The sequence below is a fragment of the Cibotium barometz genome, chromosome 48, assembly GCF_041138505.1.
Source record: "Cibotium barometz isolate CiBa-2024 chromosome 48, ASM4113850v1, whole genome shotgun sequence".
In the NCBI taxonomy this organism is placed as follows: Eukaryota; Viridiplantae; Streptophyta; class Polypodiopsida; order Cyatheales; family Cibotiaceae; genus Cibotium; species Cibotium barometz.
In genome coordinates, this window is record NC_141093.1 from 25,718,142 (window position 1) to 25,745,090 (window position 26,949).

Here is a 26,949-nt window from a genome sequence, read left to right on the forward strand (position 1 = left end):
AGACTAGCTTACGCAAGCATCCAGGGGAAATAAATGAATGAGTACTGCCTGAATCAATCAAAAGTTTGAATGACTTACCCTTATACTCAGCTGGAGTATGGATGACTGAGAATTGACGATTTGGCCCTTGGTTTTCAATTGCTGCATAAATCTGTCCTCTTTTCTCTTCCACTACTTCTGCTATTGTGACTGCTCTGGCGGCTGCAAATTGGGGTGGAACTCTTTCTCTTTGGTTACCCCAGTTCTGGGAAGGAGTTCTGAGACTACTCTGAACAGAGGCAGATGGCTGAACTGGAGTTCTCCTGGGATTGCCTTGATTTTGGCTAGGCAGACCTTGATTTGACTAATACGAAGGGGTTGGTCTTTGCACTCTCAGTCCTTGACTTCCCTGTCCCCTTGACATGGCAGGAGTCGGGTAGTCTTTCAGCTAGTGACCAAAACCCCTGACATCCAAAACACCGGTTCTCACTTCTGAGAACCGGTGTTTCATCCCTCTGAATTCTTGAAAGAGGTGGCGCTCCTGATAAAGTGTTCTGTGGGAAGGGTCTTCCTGCACTTCTGAATCTCCCAGTATCCTGATTCTAAATTGGGCCTTGTTGCCTCTTTGGGGGTGGAAAGTTTGAAGTACTTCCTGGGGTTTGGACTCTTTTAAAGTTAGAGGGTGCAGGATTTGGCGAGACCTTAACAACAAAGGCTTTGGCAAAGTCCTTTGCCATTCTTACAGCTTCGGCCATTGAGACAGGTTTGGCATTCTTCACTAAGGTGTCCAATGGCTCGTTCATTCCTCGAATGAATCTGGCCATTAGCTGCTCTTCATCCAATTGTGGGGAATATTTAAGAAGAAGAGCAAAGGCCTGATGGTACTCTTCAATTGTCCGGCTATCCTGCTTCAATTCCAAGAATTCATTCATTTTGGTTTCCAGGAAGCCCGGAGGATAGAACCTTTTTCTGAGGTATACTTTAAGATCTGACCAGGTCTGGGTGTTTCACTCGAGCAATGGTTCCTCCATGCGACCCTGGCCGTTTCCATAATCTTTAATCTAGCGAGAGCCATCTTGCTTCTCTCGTTATAGCCAGTTACATCAAAGTATTCTTCCATTGCCTTAATCCACTTTTCCACTACTTCACCTAACTGCTCCTCTTTACCCTTGAAGGGACTAGGTTGGGATCTATGCAAGGCTTTACGAACATCCGGATCTAACTCTTCCTCATCGGTTAGAGGATCCGGTTGCCTTGCATGGGCCGCGCACCTCATGATTCTGACAAAACAAGATTTTCGTCAACTTAACTTTGATAATAGATTTATGATTATTTAATTTTTATAATTTATTCTTTAAATAGATAATTATTTCATCATACTTCTTGAAACAAGATTTACTCTGATAATTTTCTTAACCATATTCACAATCATGAAAACAATTTGGATTTTTTTTTTATAAAACATCATTTATTATCAAAAGTTTGAGATATATACATAGAGCATCACGGCTCCAAAGTCACTGCCTCAATCGCGTATGCATAAAGAAGCGAAACTACGAAGGAGACATGCCATGATAAACACAATTTATTACTGAAAGAGGTGCTGTAATTCTACTTCTAGGGATAAAGCGGCTAAGAAGCCTAAAAACTCGGCAAGAAATTGTAAAATTCTTGGGTGAATAATTAAAGAGTTGTACATAATGAACAACCCCTAGCCTTATCAAGATCATGGCTAAGGAAATATTTTGCCTGAGTCTCTGATGCTGATTGGTATTGATATTAATACATCTTCCTCCAGAGAACCACATATACCGACGTCGCTCTATAGGATCAGGGAAGTATAGATCCTCAAAGTGACGGGCAAGCCTCACTCTGCTTACACGGGTTGTAGCGAAGTTGACGAGATGTTCAAAGGCAAAGGCGATCATATCTTGACTCTGGGAAAGTCCAGGAATGCTAGACATATTTGGGGTATCCATCTAAAAATCCAATTCAATTTATGAATTTGTTTCAAACATAATCTTAGCAAGTGAAAACATTTTTTTCGCAGATTTACTTTAGAATTTTAGGTAGTTTCATAAGTTTACAGCAGCCCTCTGATACAACTGTGAGATCCCACTGTCCCCTCTACGCACCGGATTCCCGGTTTGGTAGCAGCGGAAGTAGCTTCCTCTAACGCGGGGTAGGGTTTCCCACTCGGGGCCTCGCCCTCGAATGTCTGGGCACGGGACTAATCTGGTAGTCGTTCCGAAAACTGAAACCGGGAAAATTTTCCTTGCCCGGAAAACGGGGACGATTCCACCTTTTTGAATTTCTTAACGAATTTTCTAACGGGGTCAAGAGACTAAACTAGCCTTCCTCTGAGAAGGGAAACTATTACAGACTTAACTTGAAGGAATCAATGCTTTTTTCCTAATTGAATCAGGCACAGCCGTTGATCTATTCATTTGAGGAGTCTTCAGGCTTTTATTTAACTACTTGAGTTCTAAGCGTATTCCTATTAATCAATTTTATTATTAAAACTCTACTGATTCCAGCCTAACCCCATCCGGCCCATGGGTTAGCCACTGCCCAACCACTGGAATTGGTAGAACCAAACAAGTGCTCACCCACCTATAATTGAATGCCTTTCTTAACTTTTGCTTTAGAATACAGTACGCACACACTCCTCTTTAAACTTTAACTTATAAAACCATCCATTGTCAAACAATTATTGATTACATATATCATAACTCAAAATTTCCTTCTAGTTCTTGTTTCTCAAAAACAGGTGTCACTTTGGACTCTCCGTCGAGACGAGCTGGTCAGCAACGAGATCTAGTAATAGATTACAATAATTTTTTTTGTCATCATACATATATATATCTTCACGACATACGCATGGGTGTCCTAAGCACCGCGAGCCCGTGCATTGCCTGGTCAGAACCCTCTAGGATCCTCCTTAGGTGTCCTAGCACTTCACTCAGGGATTCGTCGGCCCTCGCCCATCATACCAAAAGCACACCATTTTTCACCATACCAAGGCTAGTCAAGACCTGGGCAGGTTTTTGTCGCGTGGGCCATCCTTTGAACACTCCCCGGCCAGCTGTTGCAACCGAACTTCCCTTAGAAAAACACATATGCCAAATGCTCCCTCCAGCATTCTGGCGTAAGACAGTCCTTTAAGAAAACAGGTTTCTATGCAAGTTTTCAATTTTGATTCTTTTGAATACAATGAGTATATCTTAAATCCGTATATCCAAGACTTCTAGATCGTAGGTCTAAATTCCAAACAGAATTCCTCGAATTCTGTAACCTTGATCCTCAGATCAAATTCAAAGAGTCTCAACTTAGTTTCAGATTCGGTGGGTGATTTGAGTGTATTTTTCCTGAACTGGTCACATCATCTTTCCTTGAAACTGATGAAGGAGTTTGGTCTTGGCCATAGCCCAACTCAGGATTTGAGTCTGGTAAGGTTCTTCCTGAACTATCTTTCTCAAAAGGGTGATATTTCAATTACTATTTTTTTGAATTTCATTTTTCTAGATTTGAGTCTGGTAAGGTTCTTCCTGAACTATCTTTCTCAAAAGGGTGATATTTCAATATATTTCAATTACTATTTTTTTGAATTTCATTCATTGAATATTTGCTTAACTGATTTCTAAACTAATCACGAAATCATATGAAGAATAAATTAATCATTTATCTGAAATTTCGACTTTGATAGTTTTTCTTTCTGAGTTTTCTCATTACCATCCGAGTGAATATGAAACAATAGGATTTTTCTCTCATAGAGTATTTACTTATTCACTTATCAATTATTCATGGAAATTAAACATAGAATTAAAGAGAACCCTAATTTTGATATAAAAATCATTTATGCATAAAAATCAATATGGGTGAAAGTAACACTTTTATAATAATAAAAATTCTTTTATGTATCATTTTATGCATAAAAGTAGAATTTCTAACTTATATGGAGTTTTGTGAGCTATCTTTTGGCTTGAGGGTTCTACTCTTGCTTAGATCAAGAGTGGCCACCAATTCTTTATAGAGGAAATAGTCAAAAACAAGTGAATTATCAATGAATTCACTGTTTTTGGCTCTGGGGAGCAGTAGAGTAACAGTGCATAAAACACTATTAAGCTTTTAAAAAGGGGAAGGCTTCTATTTATAGGAAAAAATGAGCCTCTAACCAAGCAAACTGATTCTAGAATTTTCTAGATCAGTTTGGTCAATTTTTGACCATTTTTGTGGGTCAGTTTAGTTCACTTTTTGGATCCAATTTTGAATTAGGAGAGAGGAGAGAGGAGAGATGAAATATCTAATTTTATTGATTAGCAATGATGAGAAAAAGGTGCCTACTTTATGAGGGGGAATCCCTATCCAATTTTGAATTAGGAGAGAGGAGAGATGAAATATCTAATTTTATTGATTTAAAATTGAAAAGCAATGATGAGAAAAAGGTGCCTACTTTATGAGGGGGAATCCCTATCCCTGAGGTGTCAAAAATCGATTTTTTAACTATTTTCCTTAGTCCTTAGTCCACTCTTCATCTTATGTGAACATTAACTCATTTTTGGGGGGTTTTTCTTTTATTTTTCAATTTATCTCCTCCCCTACATTTGGATTAATCTTATTGGTCCATAGGAACCTTAATCTAAAATTTTCAAAAAATCTAGACTCTTAGGCTAAGGCCTTTTGAACAGATTATAATTTATTTCTAATGCACCTTCTGAAATTCTTTTTGAACTTCTGTTTCGGAGGAATTTCTTTTAATAAGAAGAGATTTTTCCATCCAAAAATATCTAAAAACTTAATAACCTCTCTAGAACATTTTCTCTCTCTAAGCCAAAATAGGTAGAAACAAGATCTTTTATTACTATGAAGAGGGGATTGATTGCAGGGGAAGATACTCGACATCTTAAGGTTGGGAAGGAATCTTAAATTCTGAGTAAAGATCCACTTTAAGCTCTGATGATCTGTCATCAAAGTGAATCTTTGACCCAGTAGGTAATGTCTCCACAACTTCAGGGCATAGACTACTGAAAGTAGCTCCAGGTCGTGGACAGCATAATTTCTCTCATGCGTTCTAAGTTTTTGGGATTCATAGGCCACTGCATGACCTTCCTGCATGAGCGCACCTCCCACGGCAAAAACCACTGGCATCAGTTTACTACCTCAAAGGGTGGAGAGAAATTTGCCAACTTCAGAACGGGATTGGTGGTCTTCAGCTTATCTAAAGCGCTCTGATACCTGGCAGACCATTGAAACGGGGTATTCTTCTTAGGAAGATTAGTCAGGGGGAAGCTATGAGAGCATACTTAAGTATAAAAATTTTATACCAACCAGTTAATCCCAAAAATCCCCTTCAGTGTCTTTGGTTCAGAACAATCTATGACTGCTTGAACGTTTGCAAAATATGAAAAAATTTCGTCTTTGGATACCAGAAAGCCCAAGTATTCAACATGGTCAACGGAGAAAGTGCATTTGCTCTTTTTTTGCAAAGAGTTGGTGCTTCCTTAGTATCTCAAAAGAACTTTACGAACGTGAGCTTCATGGTCAGCTGCATTCTTTGAGTAAATTAGAATATCATTTTAAAAAAAACAAGAACAAAATCATCCAAGCATTCTCTGAGAATGTCCTACATTAGGCGATTGAATGTAGCTGGGCATTTGTCAATCCAAATGGCATGATAGTAAATTCATAGTGCCCATAGCGAGTATTGATGGCTATCTTCGGGATATCTTGATCATTGATCCTGATCTGGTAATACCCTGATTTGAGATCTATCTTTGTGAAGATCTGGGCTCCATTTAGCCTGAAAGCTCATCAATTATGGGAATAGGATACTTATTCTTAACTGTCAGCTGATCGAGACTTGTGTAATTCAATCTTTCTTTTTCTGAAAGAGAATTGGCGCTCCCCAAGGTGAAACACTGGGTCTTACAAACCCTTGTTTCTAACAGCTGCCTAAGCTGTTCCTTGAGTTCAATGGCTTCAAGGACTGGTATTTTGTACGTGCGCTAGGCTACTGGTTGAGCTCCGGGGGTCAATTCTATCTCATGATCTACTTCCCGAATCGGAGGCATCTCTGTTATCTCTGGAAATAAATCATCATACTCACTTAACCATTCTGGTTCTTTAGTCTTTAACTTTGTGTCTACCAGATTCATTTTGACAACATAAATGAGCTGCTTCTTTTCTAAGTCCTTTCAGTAACCTAAAAGCTTTTACTAATTGCAGATCTGGGGATCCAGAAATTCCAGTTCCTTGAACTTTGTTCCCATGAAGGTCACTGAAGGAAATGGTTCCATTGTGACAGTGAATGTCAACTTGATTTTTGTGGAGCCAATCCATTCCAAGGATTCCATCAAAAACTCCCATAGGTAAGACTCTGAACTGGCAGTCAATTACATTCCCATCTAGATTAAACTGAATACGATCTATCTCATGGTGAGTGAAAAGAATCTTCCCACTAGCCAATTCAACTTACATAGGTTTCCCTAATTTCTATTTTAAGACTAGCTTATGCAAGCATCCTGGGAAAATAAATGAATAAGTACTGCCTGAATCAATCAAAAGCTTAAATGGCTTATCCTTATACTCAGCTGGAGCATGGATGACAAAGAATTGACAATTTGGCCCTTGGTTTTCAATTGCGGCATAAATCTGACCTCTTTCCTCTTCCACTACTTCTGCTATCTCGTAACTGCTTTGGCTGCTCTGCAGATTGGGGCAGAACTCTTTCTCTTTGTTTACCCCAGTTCTGGGAGGGAGTTCTGAGATTACTCTAAACAGAGGCAGATGGTTGAGCTGGAGTCCTCCTGGGATTGCCTTGATTTTGGCGAGACGGACTGATATACGAAGGGGCTAGTCTCTGCACTCTGGGTCCTTGACTTCCCTGTCCTCTTGACATGGCAGGAGTCGGGCAGTCTTTAAGCTGGTAACCAAAACCCTGACACCCAAAACACTTGTTCTCACTTCTAAGCTCATCCCTCCGAATCCTTGAAAAAGGTGGGGCTCCTGAGAAAGTGTTTTGAGGGAAGGGTCTTCCTTCACTTCTGAATCTCCCAGCATCTTGATTTTGATTAGGGCCTTGCTGCCTCTTTGGGGGTGGAAAGTTTGAAGCACTTCTCGGGGTTTGGAACCTTTTAAAGTTTGAGGGTGCAGGCTTCAGCGGGACCTTAACAACAAATGCTTTGGCAAAGTCCTTTGCCATTCTGACAGCTTCTGCCATTGAGACTAGTTTGGCATTTTTCACTAAAGTGTCCAATGGCTCGTTCATCCCTCGAATGAATCTAGCCATCAGCTGCTCTTCATCCAAAAGTGGAGAATATTTGAGGAGAAGGGCAAATGCCTCATGATATTCTTCAATCGTCCGGCTATCCTGCTTCAGTTCGAAGAACTTATTCATTTTGGTTTCCAGGAAGTGTGGAGGGATAGAACCTCTTCCTGAGGTAAGCTTTAAGATCTGATTAGGTTTGGGTATTTCGGTCGAGACGATTTGTCTCGCAATGGTTCCTCCATGCGACCCTGGCCATTTCCATAATTTTCAATCTGGCGAGAGCCATCTTGCTCCTCTCATTATAACCGGTTACATCAAAATACTCTTCCATTGCCTCGATCCATTTTTCCACTACTTCTCCTAATTGTTCCCCTTTACCCTTGAAGGGACAAGGTTGGGATCGGTGCAGGGCTTTACGAACGTCCGGATCTAACTCTTCATCATCGGTAAGAGGATCTGGCTACCTACCACCACAGGCCGCGCGCCTCATGATTCTGACAAAACAATATTTTTGTTAACTTAACTTTGTCATCAGATTTATGACTATTTAATTTTTTTGAGATTTATTTCTTAAACAATAAATATTCCACAAGATTCACTCTGATAATTTTATTAACCAATATTCACAATCACGAAAACAATTTGGAATCTTTTGCAAAACATCATTTATTATCAAAAGTTTTTGATATATACAGAGCGTCTCGGCTCCAAAAGTCGCCACCTCAATCGTGTACGCATAAAAAGGCGATACTGCGATGGAGACATGCTATGATATACACGATTCATCACTGATAATGGTGCTATAATTCTTCTCCTAGGAATAAAGCGGCTAAGAAGTCTAAAAATACGGCAAGAAATTCTAAAATTCCGGGGTGAGTGATTATAGAGTTGTACATAATGAATAACTCCTAGCCTTATCAAGATCATGGTTAGCGAGATATTCTATCTGAGTCTTTGTCGTTGATTGATATTGACGTTAATACTTCACCCTCAAGAGAACCACATATGCTGACGTCGCTTTATTGGATCGGGAAAGTATAGATCCTCAGAGTGACGAGCAAGTCTCACTCTGCTTTCTCGGGTTGTAGCGGAGTTGATGAGATTTTTGAAGGCAAAGGCGATCATATCCTGACTCTAGGAGAGTCCAGGAATGCTAGACAGATTTGGGGTATCTATCTAAAAATCCAATTCAATTTATGAGTTTTCAATTTATGAAGTTCATTTCAAACATAATCTTAACACCTTTTTGATTTTCTTAACGAATTTTCTTAACCGGGTCAATAGACTAAACTATCCTTCACCTGATTAAACGATATAGAAGGAAAACTATCACTGACTTAATTTGAAAAAATCAACGCTTTTTCCTAACCGAAATCAGGTATAGCCGTTGATCTAATCATTTGAGGAAATCAACGCTTTTTTCCTAACCGAAATCAGGCACAGCCATTGATCTACTCATTTGAGAAATTCTTCAGGTTTTTATTTAACTACTCGAATTCTAAGCGTATTCCTATTATTTCAATTTAATTATTAAAACTCCACTGATGATTCCAGCCTAACCCCATCTGGCCCATGGGATAGTCCACCACCCAACCACTGGAATCAGTAGAACCAAACAATTACTCACCCACCCATAATTGAATGCCTTTCTTAACTTTTGCTTTTGAATACAGATACGCACACACTCCTCTTTAAAACTAAAACTTATAAAATAATCCATTGAAAAACAGATATTGGTTTACAGATGTCATAACTCAAAAATTTCCATCCAGTCCCTTGTTTCTCAAAAAACAATATCACTCTGGACTCTTCGTTGAGACCAACTGGTCAGCAACAACGAGATCCAGTAAACAGATATCACTCTGGACTCTCCGTTGAGACCAACTGGTCAGCAATGACATCCAATAACAAAATACAATAATCATTTCGTCCATCATACATATCTTCCACGACATACGCATGGGTGTCCTAGGCACCGCGAGCCCGTGCATCGCCTGGTCAGAACCCTCCAGGATCCTCCTTAGGTGCATCGCCTGGCACTTCACTCAGGGACCGCTTTGTCGGCCCTCATCCATCGTACTGGAAGCGCACCATTTTAATCGTACTGAGGCTGGTCAACATGCTTTGCCGTGTGAGCTGTCCTTTGAACACTCCCCGCCGCCAGCTGTTGCAACCGAACTTCCCTTAGAAAAACATATACCAAATGCTCCCTCCAACATTCTGGCGTAAGACAGTCCTTTAAGAAAACAGGGTTTCTATGCAAGTTTTTAGTTTGATTTTCTTTCGAATATAAGGAGCATTTCTTGAATCAGTATCCCCAAAACTTCTTGATTAGTATTCTGAATTTCATACCAGAATTCCTCGAATTCTATAACCTCAATCCACAGATTAATTTGAAGGGTCTCAAACTTAGTTTCAAATTTTGCAAGAGTTTTGAGTGTATTTTTCTAAGCTGGTCACATCTTCTTTCCTCGAAACTAACGAAAGGTTTGGTCTTGATCATAGTCTGATTCAAGGTTCGAGTCAGATAAGATTTTTCCTAAACTATCTTTCTCTAAAAGGTTTGATAATTCAGTTACTATTTTACTGAATTTCTTTCTTTGAATATTCATTTAACTGATTTCTAAATTAGTTGGGAATTTCAATGAGGAATAAAATAATCATTTATCTGAATATTTTGATCTCGATAGATTTCTTGAATTTTCTTTTTACAATCCGTGTTTGAATATAAAACGATAAAAATTTCTCTCTTAGAGTATTTAATTATTCATTTATCAAATACTCATAGAATTTAAACATAGAATTTAAGAGAATTCTAATTTTGATATAAAAATTCTTTATGCATCTATTTATGCATAAAAATCAACTTCAATGGGAATAACACTTTTATTTAAAAAATCCTTTTATGCATAAAATCAATTTTAATAGCAATAACACTTTTAAAATAAAAAAAATCTTTATGTATAAAATTAATTTAGAGCATGAAGTACATTTTCCAAGTACTTCATTTTGCCATCATTTTGCCATCGTGCATAGATATTGGCACTTTTACTAACATGTGCAATGGGGTGTGCAGTATCATCACATGTCTCTAAATAACTTGGTTTTTCCATTTTCTACATATCTCTAAACCGAGTACTCACCAATGTGACTGATCGTGGTTAGAGGCACCAGAATCCACATACCAAACATCTCCGGATCTTGACATATCTCCTATTGTGGAACTGAGTATATGTTGCATCATGAAAACATTTGCTCACTTTTGTTATCAACATGTTTACTTGATGATGCATAGTTTTCTTACTGCAACTTCCCACTTTTAACATCATTTTGTTGTTTATAGTAGTTCTTTGCCATGTGTCTTGGTTTGCCACAGTAATAACACTTTATGCTTTTTATAGCAATTCTTTGCCATGTGCCCTGGTTTGCCATAGTAATAGCACTCTATGTTATTTGCACTATGATTTCTTTGCCAACCATCTTAGTCCCTCTAGCTCCCCCTACCTCTAGAGTGGCCTCTTCCACCTATTTATACATTTGATTCCTGTTGTTGCTGCCCATGATTTTTTTTTTCCAAACCGGCCTCCAACTCAACCTTTAGATGATGATCTTCCTCTACCTCTATCTGTATCTGAGTAGAAGGCCTGCTCATTTGAATTTCCAGAGGATGAACCTCCCCCAATATTCATCTCCTCACAGATGAGAAGAGCAATTTGTTTTGGAAATTCAAGAAAGTTCTCTCAATGGAGGTCTAAAATTGGCTGTATTCTTTGCCAAGACCATTCAAAGTCACAAAAACCATAACACAAGCAAGGGCATCTGCAAGCCCTTTAACCTTCACCAAGTAATCATTTATACTAAGTTTTTCTCTAGTCACAGTATGTAGCTTTTTCTTTAGCTGCATCTTTCGAGCTTGGGTGTTTGTGGTATACATCTTCACCAGGTATCCCAAGCCTCCTTAGACGTTTGTGCATCCTATATATGCATAATCATAGAATCTGCCACACTGACAAACAACTAGTACAATAACTTTCTAGCTCTTTCATGCCATGCTTTATATGCTTGCACTTGCTAAGGGGTGGGATTTTCTTCACCAATCTATGGCTCATTTTCATCACCAACTCCCAATATCCTTTTCCCAAAAGTAAATTGGTCATTTTGAATTTCCATGCTTTTGGAAGTTATTATTGTCTAGTTTTTCACTAACAATCTAGGATAGAGTGTCAGACAAGAATAACTTGCATGCTTGGAAGTTATTCTTGTCTAGTTTTTTACTCACAATTACTACAACAACTTATGGTGCTTTCCAAAAACTTATGGTGCTTTCCAAAAACTTCTACACTTGTAGCAAACTTGGAATCTCCAAGACTGCAGTGAGAATAGTCACGTAAACATACAATGTCCACCAACACCTGTAACACTTATATTTTCTACATAGACTATCTTACAAAACTAAATTTATGTTGAGATGTCAATCTCAACATGACACTCACGAGGCTCCTGCATGATCGATCAACATTTATATCACTGGCGGGTTTGGTAGCTGGCACCGACATATCTTTGCCAGAGATTCTACAACTGGACTACACCAACTAGTCCACATCTACCTACTCCTCTTAGCGTGTTCACATTATGGACTGCTTGTATATACTCTATTATGTGTGTTAGTCACTGTATCTTCTTTATAGACCTCTTTTGTTGTGTGAAGAAGAAGAAGAATTTTCAGCCTCTCACCTTGTGTGTTCTCTTCTAGGGTTTGTGTGAGTGTGTGTGTGCTTGCAAGAGCTCAAGCTCTCTTCTCCCCTGCATCTTTTCATGTTATCAGAGCCTGGTTCATGCTAAGGGCTGAGCAGCAAGCAAGAGAAGCACAGGAAGCAGTACGAGGGTAAAAGCTTCATCTACTCTTTCCCCTTTGTGTTGGCTACTACACCCTTGTCGCGGGAGGCACCGGCAAATGAACTTCGATTGAGGAGCTTTCTTTGCAAGAGGAGAGCTATAGGGCAACTATATTGTCCGTTGGATGGAATTTTTGGGCCGAAAATGGGTTTCGAGCGTGTCTGGATCTCTGTTTTTCAGTTCGTAGGCGTTCACAAAGCACTGCGAGTAAGTTTTTGATTCTCTGCAGAACTCTGTTTTTGGAACTGCAGGAAGGAAGATTGGTTGTGCAGACATTGTGTGTGCTGCAAAAAGGTCTCAAAGTTGCCATTGGGTGTATGTATGCAAAGTAAGGTCACTGGTTGTGACAATTTGAACAGAGAATACAATAGTTTCTGCAGGTCAAGTAAGAGTGCTGTTGTTGGTAAATTTGTGTTGCAGAAAAGATGTCAAATGAAGAAATAAACCAGATTGTTGCAGAGAAGATTGACAAGAACAACTTCCATGCTTGGAGGTTTAGATTGACAAATTTCTTGATGGGAAAAGGTTACTGGGACTACATTGAAGGTGAACATGAGGAGGCACCGGAGATACCAGAGATTAATCTAACTGCTGTGCAGATATAAAAGAGTTCAAAGATTGAAATCAGGGAGCAAGGAAAGTCACGTATTAGCTTTCTATCAGCATACAGGACACTATGATTGGGCATATACAGGATGCCAAGTCACCTAAGAAGGCATGGGACACCTTAATGAAGCTCCATGAAACCAACACCAAGGCACGAAAGATTTAGTTGAAGAATGAGCTTCATATTGTGGAAAAGAAGAATATGTCTGTGAATGATTATGCTTTGAAGACCAAGGGCATTGTGGAATCCCTTGCATCAATTGGTGTTTTTGTTGATGATGATGATAAGGTGGAAGTTTGTCTGCGTGGTCTCGGGCTACAATACAAGGCATTTAAGACATCTTTTTAGACTCGAGAGAACATTCCCAACTTCACAGATTTGGTGTCAATGTTGATCATTACAGAGAAGAACTTGGGTGAAGATCAATAGTCTTCACAAAACAGAAACAGTTTAGAGCAGCAGGCCTTCTCGAGAGAACATTCCCAACTTCACAGATTTGGTGTCATCTTTTTAGACTCGGGCCACAATACAAGGCATTTAAGACATCTTTTTAGACTCGAGAGAACATTCCCAACTTCACAGATTTGGTGTCAATGTTGATCATTACAGAGAAGAACTTGGGTGAAGATCAATAGTCTTCACAAAACAGAAACAGTTCAGAGCAGCAGGCCTTCTACACAAGTGCAGGTAGAGGATGAGGTAGAGATTGTGGACATGGCCAAGATGGTGGCTAAACAGGTAATCAAAATTATAGTTAGCATCAGCAACAATCCTAGGATTCATAACAACAACATACAGGTGGAAGAGGCCAGTTTAGAGGTAGGGGGTCCCGTCAACGAGGTCATGGTAATTGGCAACGGTAGCATAATGATACACGAGGTTGTTTTTACTGTGGTAAGCCTAGGCATGTGCAGGCAGATTGCTATAAGAAGCAGAGTGACATGTGAAATGGAAAAGTGCAGCAAAACAACTATGCATCCTCTAGCAGAAATAATGAGGATAATGAAAGGTTGTTTGTTATGCAACATGTGGTTAATGTTGTGTCTGGAAATGATGTAGCAGCATGTAAGGATGATGTAGGGTATTTTGATTCGAATCACATGACAAGTCATGGTGAGTGGTTTAAGGAAATGAAGAGTCTTGAAAGACCAGGTTTTGTTGAAACAGGGGATGACACTGCTCATCCGATTGCCCATGTTGGGGATGTGCCATTGTCTATGCGCAGGATGGTAAGGTGAAGTACCTTGCAGATGTACTTCATATTCCGAACATTACAAAGAATCTGGTTTCTGTTGGCCAGATGATTAAGTAGGGTTTGCAGGTTCGGTTTAACCCTGATGGCTGTTATGTAGAAGACTTTAAAGATAAGTGCAGGTTGGTTGCAAAAGGCAATAGAGTGGGGATAATGTTTACATTGAATGTAAATATGCTTGAAGTGAGTGCTGCAATGTTTGAAAATGGTTCATGAGTTGTTGCAAATACATACATTTGGCATAAGAGAATTGGCATGTTAATGTGCAAAGAATGAAGTCTATGCAGACTAAACAAATTGTGACAGGGCTGCCTAAGTTTAAAGTTGAAGGTATGCAAAAAGTTTGTGAAGCATGTCAATTTGGAAAGCAAACAAAACATGTATTTCCACATGACAGAAATGTGAGCAGGAATGTGCTAGATGTTGTGCATTCAGATGTATGGGGTCCTGTGCAAAGACTATGTCTATGGGTGGCTGTAGGTACTACGTAACATTTATTGATGACCACACGAGGAAAGTGTGGGTGTACTTCATGAAAGAGAAGAGTGAAGTGTTCACTCAATTTTAGAATTTCAGAGTTATGGGTTGAAAAACAGACAGGAAAGCATGTGAAGTGCCTAAGGTCAGATGGAGGGGGAGAATACTTCTCCAATGAGTTCTCTGAATTCTTGCGAAAGAATAGCATTCAAAGACAATTCACATGTAGACTCCGTAGCAAAATGGAGTTGCTCAGCGGAAAAACAGGCACATTGCAGAGATAGCACGAGCATTGATGGCTGAGAAGAATATGCCACATAGCTATTGGGTTGAGGTTGTGTCTCCTAAGGATGTCAAGCTCAACATGAGTTAACACTCACGAGGCACCTGCATGACCGATCGACATTTATATCACTGGGCGGGTTTGGTAGCTGGCATCGACATATCTTCGCCAGAGATTCTACAACTGGACTTGAAACATGCCTGAATCTCGAAAAAACGCAAGTTATTACACACAATATGGTCTTCTTCCTCACCTAGGAGGATGCCTTAGTCTTCTTCCTCACCTAGGAGGATGCCTTAGTCTAAGACAATGACTTCCCTGTGTGCCTGCTACTACTGAAGGTGTTGCTCCAAAATCAAAGAGGGAAAGAGATGGAAATACCCTTACCGATGTACCACTTACTTCCTTGCCTTGTTCTTGGCTCTTGCTTGCCTCCTTAGCTCTCACACGAACCGGAGATATGATACCATAAAGAGTATGCAGGGGAAAGGGAGACCTTGAGTTCCTTGCAAACAAAACACACACACATAAGAGAGAGAGCAAGACACAAGGGAGAGATGGATGGCTTAATTTTCTTCTATCTTCTTCTCTTCTGTACAACCATAAACATAAAGAGATAAGAGTACATACTCTCCTACTATAAATAATAAAGGTTGGTCCATAGTGTACTATATGAGTTGGCATGAGTTGGCACTATAACTTTGTCATAACTCTAGTACTCCAAAGTGATTGTCATACAGCTTGTCATCCCATTGGCGGCATATCAACCATAATCTCACCAACCCCGTGCTAGTGACATAAGTGTGAATGCCATCACCCAGGTGGGTCATCAATGTCTGTAGCACTAGTTGAGCTTGATATCTCAACATGTATGTGGGGGCTTGGTCATTCTTACTTGAGGATGGACTATATGTCACCTGGTTTTTGATTGATACACAAACTTGTATTTTTTTAAAAATGTATGGCCACCCAGCCCGTTGATTAGTATCGATTGCAGTGCCACCCCTTTTCTTGTGGGGTAGTGGAGCTGCTTCCCTCCATAGCTTGTCCTCTGCTGTCTAAACTCCAGTTTGTGGCTCTAGCCTCCCCTCTGTTGTCATTTGAGAGAGATCACACACACTTCTTGATTGGGCTACCAAAGGGGATTGTTCTCCTTTCAACCTTAGTCTTTCACATATTTTTTCACTATCTCAGTGGTGCTAAAGCACATCAACATAATCATTGCATTAATTGTTGAGAACTAAGGTGCACCCTTGTAGATCCTCAGAAAGTTTCTTGGAATATTCTCTTTTGAGGCTAAACTTAGATACTTGGAGTATTCTATTTATTACAGGCTAAACTTAGATACTTGGAGTATTCTATTTATTACTCACTTGTATAAATGCCATCTTACATTATGTAAGTTGTACATTTTGCTAAGACATCTTTGTGTGTGTAAGTATGTACACTCCCACTCTCTGTCAAAATGAGGGGCATATATTTCAGTCATCACCAGTGAGCGTGAATGTTGTTGTACCTCCACCATATGGCACACTACATGCCTTGGAAAATTTGAAGGTGAAATATGGAAAATTTAAATCTAAGGTGAGTTTCATAATGATTGTGAATGTGTTCATTTGTAAAGGAGCTTAGGAATTACCCGTTTCTCTCTCTTCTTCACCTCTCTCCACTTCCACTTCTCTCCTCTCTCTCTCTCTTCTCTTCTCTCCGACTCACCAACATTTCTCTCTCTTCCTTGCCAGCCACTCGTGAAATCCAAAACTTTGAATAGGCACACGCTCTCTCTCTCTCTCTCTCTCTCACACACACATGTGCGTGCGCGCACGCACACACACACACACACTTTATAGGTACCCATTTCTCTCTCTAGGTTTCCTATTTTTAGGCTAACCCTACTAGAATATTCCATTTGTATAAAACAAATACTATCTTAAATAATTAAATTGTACATTTTGATGGGACATCTTTGCGTCTGCGAGTGCACTCCCACTCTCTGTACGTGAGCACTGAGGGGCACATATTTTACTGAAATTTCTGTGAATTCGGGTACCACAGCTTGGCACACTACACGCCTTGGAAAATTTCAAGGTAACGAATGTAGGAACAACCAGTTTCTCTCTCTTCTGGGTACACCGCCATTTCTCTCTCTTCCTTGCCGGCCACTCGCAAAATCCAAAGCTTTTTGAATAGGCTCTCGCTCCTCTCTCTCTCTCTCTCTCACGCGCGCGCGCGCACACACATTTAGGTACCTCTCTGTGGCCGTGCCGCCCCCCGGTCGCTTTCCTCTTTCTTGGGTGCCCTTTTCCTTTCTGCGTCTGCACTTCCTACACGCTTCTTTCATTTGGGCGAACCTCATTTCCTCCCGTCCGTTTCTCTTTCCGATGCGCGCCTCTGCTCTCCATTCACGACAGTTTGGTCGGTGAAGTTGTTCTGTGGGTACAGAGAAAGGTGGGACGGCTGTTCACCGCCAGAATTTTTGCAAGCTCTGGAGAGCCAGATGTAGCGATTTGAGGCCTTGGCGAGCTGCAGATCTACACGCTTACCCTCTGCCTTCTTCTGCAGATCCAAGCAAACAGGCGACACAGGTGCCTTCCCTTGCCGTAATTCTAAAAGATTTACAGATTTGTTTTCCTTTCCCCTCATCTTCAGAAACCCTAAATTTTGTCGATAAGGTCTCCAGAGCTGAGAAAAGTGATGAAGCATTGAGCCCTTAGAAACCCTATCTTTTGCCATCAGAAGCCCTAGATTTGTCCCATCCAAGTCTACAGAGGTTTTTTTTTTGCTAGAAACCCTTCTGCACACATGTGGAGAATGCCTTGAATCACATAACTTTGTTTTCCTTACACAGGAACTGTAAATTTTGACCATCAGGTTTGAAAGGAACTTTGCTTGCTCCTTGTTTTTTGAAAACTGTAAATTTTATACACCTCAAGATCTCCCTTAGTCCCTGTAAGTCCTTTGCCTTTTCCTGTGCTTCTTTTTTGCGATGTTCTGTGATGGCTGATTACAATGTCATCATTTCTTTCTAGGTAGTCTTTGGTGCTTCTGTTAATGTCGATAATGCCTAAAGCAACGGAGGGTCTGCGCATCCGGGAGGTCTGGGAAGACAATCTTGAAGAAGAGTTTGAGCTGATTCGGGAGATAGTCGATGACTACCCATATCTGGCAATGGATACTGAGTTTCCCGGAGTAGTGGTCAGACCCGTGGGCGTCTTCAAGTCGAGTGCAGATTATCATTACCAAACCCTACGAGCCAATGTCAACATGTTGAAGCTCATACAGCTAGGTTTAACCTTCTCTGATGAGAACGGGTTGCTCCCAAGGTGTGGTACCGATGAGCTGTGTGTGTGGCAGTTCAACTTCAGAGAGTTCAACCTGCGGGAGGATGTGTATGCACAGGACTCAATCGAGCTCTTGCGTCAAAGCGGGATGGACTTCAGGAAAAATGAGGAGAGAGGGATTGATTCAAACAGATTTGGGGAGTTGCTCATGTCTTCTGGCATTGTAATGAATGAAAGTGTGCACTGGATCACTTTCCACAGCGGCTATGACTTTGGGTACCTGCTGAAGTTGCTTACATGCCAGAATTTACCCACTGTGGAGTCTGATTTCTTCAGTTTGCTGAAAATCTACTTTCCGACTGTGTATGACATCAAGTATCTGATGAAGTTCTGTAACAACCTGCATGGAGGCCTCAACAGGCTGGCTGAAATGCTGGAGGTGGAGAGGTTTGGTTCCTGCCATCAAGCTGGTTCTGATAGCCTGCTAACCTCTTGTGCATTCCGCAAACTCAAGGATGAATTTTTCTACGGATCTACTGAGAAGTATGCAGGAGTGTTGTATGGGTTGGGCTTGGATAATGGAGAAGCTTACTGTTAAAAGGTTGTAGGGCAGCATGGCTGGTTAATCAGCTTTTTCTTCTTTGTACATTGTTCTGCGGAGACATTCCGTGATTAACATGCTTATAATATGTCTGTCTTCCATTTGCCTCTCTTGCTCTGCTCTCATGTTGAAGAAAACTGTATAGAGCCTTGCCATATGGTTGTATCAGCAGTCACATGGTTTCCATGGTCTTTTGGCCACTTTTACCACAAGGTAGTAACAGCAGTTGCATGGTTGGCCACTTTTACCACAAGGTAGTAACAGCAGTCGTATGGTTCCATGGCCATTGACATGCTGGAATCCAAAGGAGAAGCTATTGCACAGGGCATTTTATAGCAGTAATTTCATACGAATGTGGCGAAACATGTTGGTCTTTATGTAGCATCTATGCTTGTAGTCTAGTTGGTACTGAGGGTCCTTTGTTCCCTAGTGACTTATTCAAATGCTGTACTTGATAGCTAGTCTAGGCCCGGGCAAGAGTCTACTCAAGCACAAACATGTTTATCTGGACCTCTGGATGAGTCCTTAGGGGGTTTCTTTTTGTTTTTTTTGGGGGGGGGGGGGGGGGGGGGGGGGTCAGACATTTGTGTGACATGCTTGCAGAAGTGTGATTAATTAGAGGATTAACACTAACCTTGCTTAGCAAAGACTCAATCAAGAAGACCATAGAGACCTAAACTAACATGTATTGGCCAATGAGGTGATAGCTTAGTGGTAGATATGTTTGTCTAAGATTAGGAGGTCTTGGGTTCAAAACCCCACACGGTGCTTCCTCGGCGGCATTGCCTATGGGCGGATAGAAAGTGCTTGGAAGTGGTGAAAAGTGGTAAAAAACGGTAACTATGGGAGGATCTTGGGCCTAAGCCCAGTTGGGAAAAAACAACTACTATGTATTGCCAAACCATGAATATACACAATAGTTCCTAGATTCACAGTAATATTTGTTCATGCATATTGTTTTACCATGGAATGCAGGTTGTGCTATCCTCTGGTCGAGAGACACTTAGATGAAGATTGCAAATTCGATGGTTCAAATTGCAGCCCTTGGTCTGGTTGAGAGCCACTTAGATGAAGAATGCAAATTTGATGGTCCAGATGATGTCCTTGCGGCCGTTGGTCTTGGTTCTCTAGCCTTTCTTCTTGGTTGGGAACGACCTAGATTTCTTGATACCAATGTGACGTGCTTGTGGAAGGTGGTCGTGATTAATGCTAAGCACAAGATTAACACTAATTAAATTTGCAGAGTACACAATAGAGGAGGAGGAGAGACCTTTTTTTTGTATATTGCCAATACATGAATTTATACAATGAAATCACAGATGTAACCTTAGATCTCAGTTGTGCATGATGTGCAAACCTAGCTACATGTGCAAACCTAGCTACATGATGTGCAAACCTAGCTACATGTGTACAAAAGGTTACTGAGGTTGCTTTTGCTATTCTCCACATGAGCATGCATTCACTCTCATGAGAACTACATTCTCCTGATTCGGACGTGCCGATCGCCAAGGGATCTGCCTCTGCAAACTGTTTGTGAGTTTCTAGATCCAAATTAAGAATTAATCAGGTCATTAAACATGTTCATTTTGTGCCCAACTTGTGTCCCATCCATGGTGCATTCCAGGGCACCTCTAGACACCTGTTGGGTTGTCAAAATTGCCCTTATCGGACCATATCCTGCCCCTTATCTTGCCTGAAAGGCGGCTACAAGTGGGAAGCATGTCTGCCGGCATCGGATTAAGGTGTGTATGTGATAGAGATTGTTGTATCATGGTGAGCAGCATAGTGAACAAAACCTGGTTTTAAGCCACACTCTAGGCAGCTACATTACATATTCAATGCTGCATTAATCCTCTAGTGACCACTTAGTGAGTTACTAGCCTTTAAGTTTGTTGATCTTTATTGTGCGTCTGATGTTGTGAATGATGAGCTGCTGGATTTAGATTGCTTGTAAGGTAGCTGATGGATTCTTGATTTTGTAAGGTAGCTGATGGATTCTTGATTTCTGCAAATGTGTTGACATCTTTTTGTGATGTGGTGGGGATATTAAGGAGGTTGGTGGTGCGAACTTGAAGTTTGCTTCTTACTCTTATCTTGACTGCATGGGAGTTTCTTCCATGGCTGTGTTCCTTGTAGCGTTTGGCTCTCAAACAGGATAGCAAATACACGGCAGGGGTTAGGAGGAGGGCTGAGATGCTCATGAAAGAATTTACCTCGCAGTTGTGCGACTGTGCAGCTTTTGTCTCCCGATAAGGCTCTCTGTCTCTCTCTCTCTCTCTCTCTCTCTCTAGTGGACCCTCTTGAGATTTGATTTATATGTTCACAATTTTACATATTTTCATGTTTTTGTGGTAACTAAGTCCACCTTTGTGACAAAGCAGCTTCGGGTAGTCAATTTCTGTCGTGTGCACACATGGACATGGTTAGTTTTTCAGGCTAAATCCTGATTGGGCAGCATATAAACAAAGGTTTAGGGCAATAACCAGGCCTTGACAAGCATCGGAAGTTATTCTTTGGGACATAGAACTTGTCCGCCAAGCTTATGAGGTGTTGGCAGCATTTGACAGCATTTTATGTATTTATTTGTCCCAGGGAGTTGGCTGACCAGCAATCAGGCAGTTGGGGAGAACTTCCAAAAGACTATAAAAGGCAAGACCAAGGTTCATCTGATCCTCACTTTGGGGCAGGTCATGCAAAGTCTTTAGAAGGTCTTTTCTTACACTTTTGGGCAGGCCAAAGGCCACAGATTTGTACAGAAATATACATCTTTTTGTATCATATGACCATACTGAAATATAGCTATCTCGCTCTCTCTTCTCTCTGTCTTTGTTGGCAAAAGAAGCCACACAGCGCTTCCGTGCATGTGACAATTTCTTTATAAGATTGAGTGCTTTTGTGCTTTCAATTGTTTGAAGGATGGAGCAATGTTGGATCTCCTGAGATCATTTCCAAGCTAGGATAGCACGAGCAACAGCTTTGCAGAAGACTTGTGCAACTGGGTTGGCATTTGCAACTGATGGGCACAACCATTGGGAAAATAGATGCTTTAGCATATAATGCAGTTGAGGATATGGGCTGTCCGAAGGAGGTGAGGTGGTGTGAGGAGCTCTGCTTTTCCTTAATGTCTCTACTCCTTTTGTTCCTTCTGGTTGTTGTAAGCCTTGTAGATGTGTTCCTAATAATGGAGAGAAAATTTCTGTTTGGATAAAGGGGTAATGGATATCTATTTTGAAATTCATATTCGGGAGTGTCAAACTGACAATACTTTCTCCGGTGCCAAATCAGGTGGGTAGGAAGTGTGGTGGAGAAATTTATCAGCATTGGGAAGGGGGATATAGTCTTAATGTTGATGGATAATGCTGGTACAGAATCTTCAGGCCGTGATAAAAGGAGCTCTGCCATTTAATTGTTCTAAAATCTTTAGAAAAAGTGCCCTTTTTTTTCAAGACAAGATCCTTCATTAGTCATAAAACAGAAACATCCACAGAAAGCAAACTCACAAAACAGCCCCAGGAGGAGCCTACTGTTTGCATACATCTTTCCTAAGAGATAGCACGAAGAAAAACCTCCCGCTCTGGCTGGTCACTGGGGGAATGTCAGATGCACCTATGACACGTGGGCTCCCTCTCTGGCTGGTCACTGTGGGAATGTCACATGCACCCATGACACGTGGGCTCATCATCAGTGCTACACCTGGACATCATTAGAACCCTTTTAGGGATAATTTGTGGCATGCCATGACCCCATTGTGGGTCCTAGTCCAGGGACATGTTAGGCACGAGCGAGGTAGGTCTTTTCAAGCCTTAGGTGTGAGTCTATCCCTTAACCCACTTGGAGAACTGCATGAAGGTCATCCTAGCATAGGAGTCAATAGCAAGCATACAGGTGCATTATAGAAGCATTTCGGATGCATGGGCCTAGGCTAGTTTGATGGCTAGCCTTAGGTGGGCTCTCACAAGAGCCACCAATAGTCACCAAAATGGGTCAGCACTTGGGGCTTGGCTGAGTAGTAGAAGCCCATAGGGATGTGCGTGCCAGCCAGCCAGCCAGCCAGCAACATATCTAGCCTAGCACCCACATGTGGAAAGTGTTGGCATTAAATACTATTTTAGCATGTCATGAGCATTATGAAACAGGACGATAGCATGATCATAAAATCGACTAGCATCAAGGTGCTCATATATAAAGCGCCTTCAATCCCTTGCATAAATCATCTCTTTCTCTCATATTTTCAACACTGATCAAGAGCTGAAACATGTGTGCTTGAGGCACGATACTCACTGGAGGGGCACCTGAGTTGAGGCCTGGTACACTACGGAGGGTACCTGAGCTGAGTGCCTAAAGCATGGGCATGCAAAAATACACATGGGCACCCATATTACACACTCTTAGCTGCCCGTCTAAAAAGTGTTGTTTCACAAAAAAACAAAAAACTGAAAAGGGAAAGTTTTGATTGGTTGGGAAATGGGGTGCCCATCTTCGGGCAGTCTCAAGTGGCTGCCCACGATTTTGAAAAGTTGGGCAATAGGGGGCAGCTGACTAGGATTGAAGTCCAACATTCAACTGAGTTTGTTAGACACCTCAAGAAGGGGTTTCTATTACCTCACTATTTGGAGCGGGTCGAGGATGAGTATTGGTGGGGACAAGAAAGGGCAATTCCTTTATGGTTTAGATATGCAAATCCAAAGGATGAGAATATGTTTGAACCACCGACCTTTGACTGGGCATGAGCGCTCACACAAAGTGTCAGAATATGCAGCGGAGATGATGACCAAATCTGGGAACACGAGAGCAAACACAATGCAGAAAAACAACACAAGAGAGAGAGAGAGATAGAGGCGTGTAACTCTCCTCTATATACACAAAGAAGATCCCGAATACAAGACACAATGGTGTGGGGGCCATGGGGCCATTTTATATGGCCCCAAACATGCAGTCGGCCTTTGTAGAAAAGGCAGCTGACTGGACCTAAATGTCCATGACTAGCTATACCCATCAATCGGCCAGCATACATGAGAGGTCGGGGACTAGAAGGAGCAGTCGGCCAGCATCCAGGACACCCTGACCAGCAGTCGGCCAGTGTTTGGATCAGCCAGGAGCCACAGAACTGCCTCCCACACCTCGTAAAAATAGGGAAAAATATGGAGAGTGGGAAAAATGAGAAAACACCTAATACGGGCGGGCACACCCACAATAGAGGCCCTGGTGTATATGTATTAGACATGAGATGACTTCTAACACCGCCTCTCAACTTTGATGATGAGTGTAAGTGTGCATGTGGCCTTTGTATGGAGTATGCTTATCAAAATTGCCACCTTGTGACACTAGGTCATCCTTTTCTTAGTAGCCAAACATGCTTCCTTTCACTACCCATGATTAACAACCACTACTGACAGTCAGCACCTTCCAAAAGGACTCACAAAGCTCTATTTTCCACCCTCGTAAGGTTTCATTCAAAGGATCCTAAGGTAGTAATGCTGCAAAGGTTAATATAATTCTTAATGCTAAGTGGATTTAAGAAAACCATCATCCCCTCCTGTCAAGCACCTCTCGGTAGCACACACATGCAAACATTTTCTATTTGTTATCCTCCCAATTGACACTTGCATATCACTTGACCTTGTGTCCTCTATCAATCATAGATCTAGGAACATTTTGTATTTCCATCTCCATCCCATCTCACCTGTGATGACAAGCTGAGCAGTTCATCTATGTCAAGGCATCCTGATTCTAGTTAAACCCATGTTTGAAGTGTACCTGGTTTTCATTTCAACTTGGGTCAAAGTACTTCCTCATCCCAATCCTTAACTTCATTGTTAAAGCTCTTAACCACATTTTGCTCCTTTGCATTTTTCAATACCTATATGTTTCCCAATAGGAATCCCCTTGATTTTATGTGGGACTCTATTGAAGATGAAAACTACATCAAAGATGCTTCATCAACCCCACAATAATGATCCTTGTGTCCTTGATCCTTTTTTCCTCCATCTCTATTGACACGAGCTTGTCAAGCTCCTCTTGACCAAGGTCTAGACTTGTCCTATGCCTCAAAGAACAAAGTATTCAAGGGAACCACAAGGTCAGGTAAAACCCTAACATCAATATCATTATAACCATGCAATGGATGTACAACATGTTCAACTCTAATCAACCGTTCCCCCCCTTTCTTTTTCTCTCTTATATAAATTCTCAATTCGCATTTCACAATCCTCTTCATTGCTGACATACCCATTGATGTCGACATGGCCACTAGAAATCTGTGATTTATCCACCCTACCAACATAGGCTTCCTCAAGGCCCTCTTGGCATGACATCTCTTTATCAAACAACATCACATTCAATCTAAACATATCCTTATAAACTCCACTTGATTCATCAAAATCACTTACATCATTGATAGCATGACTACGACCTAGATGTGTAGCCTTCTCTACAATCCAATATGTCCATATTTAGAGAGAATACTCTAATACTCTCTTATAGCCCTTCTCCTTCTCTTCAAACATAGGAGGTAGCTCCATATCCTTTCATCACTATGTGCAACCTGCTGGTCCTTAGCCACTTGTTTCATGTAACATTGAGTAGCCCCACTTCCTTGAAGCTTAAAGGAAAAAAAAACATTTCTCCACAAAGCTTTCTTTTCCCTCCTTTTTGCATCCCATTGTTCTTCCTTCTTAAAGGCATAGTCCAATATATCCTCAAAGCACATTACCCTCTTCCTAGCTAACCTCCTTTGTAGCTTAGAACTTAAAGCTCTCAAAAAACCAAAACACCTTTGGGAGGTTAAAAAATCATTCAAGGAATCATGCATACCTTCCATTTGATACCCTTATAAATTCAAAAGTGTGCAAAGTTTGACTTGAAGAAGTACAAGATGGAATCTTCATCATCCTTTCCCTAGAGCTTCTTTTCAACCCTCTTGTGTTGGTATTGATCTACCAAAGCTAATGGGAGAAACTTCGAACTAGATTGCTCCAATTCTTCTATCCTTTCCTAAAGCTTCTTTTCAAGCCTCTTGTGTTGGAATTGATCTATCACCGTCCAATTAAATTGCACATTGTCAAGCAACCCACTATACCACCTTTTTGCCTCTCCTTCAAAGTATTAGCACATGAACACTGTTGTACGCACACGTGATGGCCTCCACCAACACTTGGTAAAAAGAAGGTACTCTTTTAACTTCTCATGTTCATTTTCATAGAAACACCTTGATCCATTCAAAACCATGCTAGTTGACCTCATCTTCAACAACAAGGCTAGAAAAAAGATTCAATGCTAAAAACAATCCCAACCTAAACACCACTATCCCAATAGAAAGGACGTGAGGGGATTTTGCACTAGATACATATCCTAGAAATGTTGGTCGTTGGCCCTTGGGCATTAAGTTGAAGTCAATTGATTTGCTATTAGCATTGTGTTCACCACCATCAAGACACTCACTGATTTTATCACCCTATCCTCCATTCATTACTTACATAACAATCCCTCAATAACTCTCTCATCTCTACCTTTAATCACCATGCCTCATCCATGAACCATCAACATATCATCTATGACCAAGTCTATGCATGAACCATGATCACATTTTATACTTCAACCATAAAAATAATCAATTCTAACCAAAGCTCAAACATCACATTGATGGGCTGGGAGGCCATCATCTGAACCACATTTCAGTCCTAACATTATCTTTTATGATCTCCATTCTAAAGACACATTTGATTCTTGAGACTGATTCAAGAGGCACTTATCCACAAGTTATTGGAGTTCTTATCATTCCATAACTTATATGTAATATTTCATACAAATTTTTATCACCCATCATAATGAAACCTTTGAAATTTAGAATTAGAAGGCCATGTCAAGCTAATGAAGTGATAGCCCAAGTGGCAAAGGTGTACCAAGTGTAAGGTAGAGGAAAAGATGAGTTCTTCTATACAACCATGCCCTTGCAAACACTTATTTTCATACCTTTACTTGATGTCACACCTTGAGTTTATATGCTTATTAATGTTACCACCTTGTAAATGTGCAGGTGGCATTTGTATGCTTATTACCTTGTAAAAATTGGCCATTGTTTCCATAGTAGTCATATACGCAGTTAGTATATCAAAAGAAGCACACTACACACACCCTCAAATACTTACACAGAGACCTGTGCATAAATGTCCCTTGAGGACTCACCCATAAGTGCAATCAAGACCTCTATCCTTTGCTTCAAGAAGAGAGTGCAAACCCCAAAGAGGATGCACACATATACACACACCTATGCCCAAAGGAAGAGAGTGCAAACCCCAAAGAAGATG

General features: G+C 40.9%; 1 protein-coding gene and 1 long non-coding RNA gene across 3 annotated transcripts; one reads left to right on the plus strand and one right to left on the minus strand.

The window, feature by feature from the left end:
• Positions 1-17,037: 17,037 nt before the first annotated feature.
• LOC147611001 (putative CCR4-associated factor 1 homolog 6) lies at positions 17,038-18,755 on the plus strand. Of its 2 annotated transcripts, none has more exons than XM_086785644.1 (2): positions 17,038-17,346; positions 17,791-18,755. In XM_086785644.1, the coding sequence occupies exon 2, from the start codon at positions 17,813-17,815 to the stop codon at positions 18,638-18,640; it is 828 nt and encodes a 275-aa protein (XP_086641770.1). In that variant the 5' UTR covers positions 17,038-17,346; positions 17,791-17,812; the 3' UTR covers positions 18,641-18,755. The 2 variants fall into 2 exon arrangements, with proteins under 2 accessions (XP_086641770.1, XP_086641769.1); XM_086785643.1 differs by having other exon boundaries at positions 17,039-17,346; positions 17,795-18,755.
• Positions 18,756-19,207: 452 nt separating this feature from the next.
• On the minus strand, positions 19,208-21,494 carry LOC147611002 (uncharacterized). The gene is made up of 2 exons (XR_015263935.1): positions 20,040-21,494; positions 19,208-20,000 (listed from the first exon to the last, which is right to left on the minus strand). It is a non-coding gene; the product is annotated as an uncharacterized LOC147611002 (long non-coding RNA).
• Between the last annotated feature and the right edge of the window lie 5,455 nt (positions 21,495-26,949).

Coding starts and splice junctions, on each gene's coding strand:
- LOC147611001 (XM_086785644.1), top strand. CDS start 17,813: ATGTCGATAATGCCTAAAGCAACGGAGGGTCTGCGCATCCGGGAGGTC.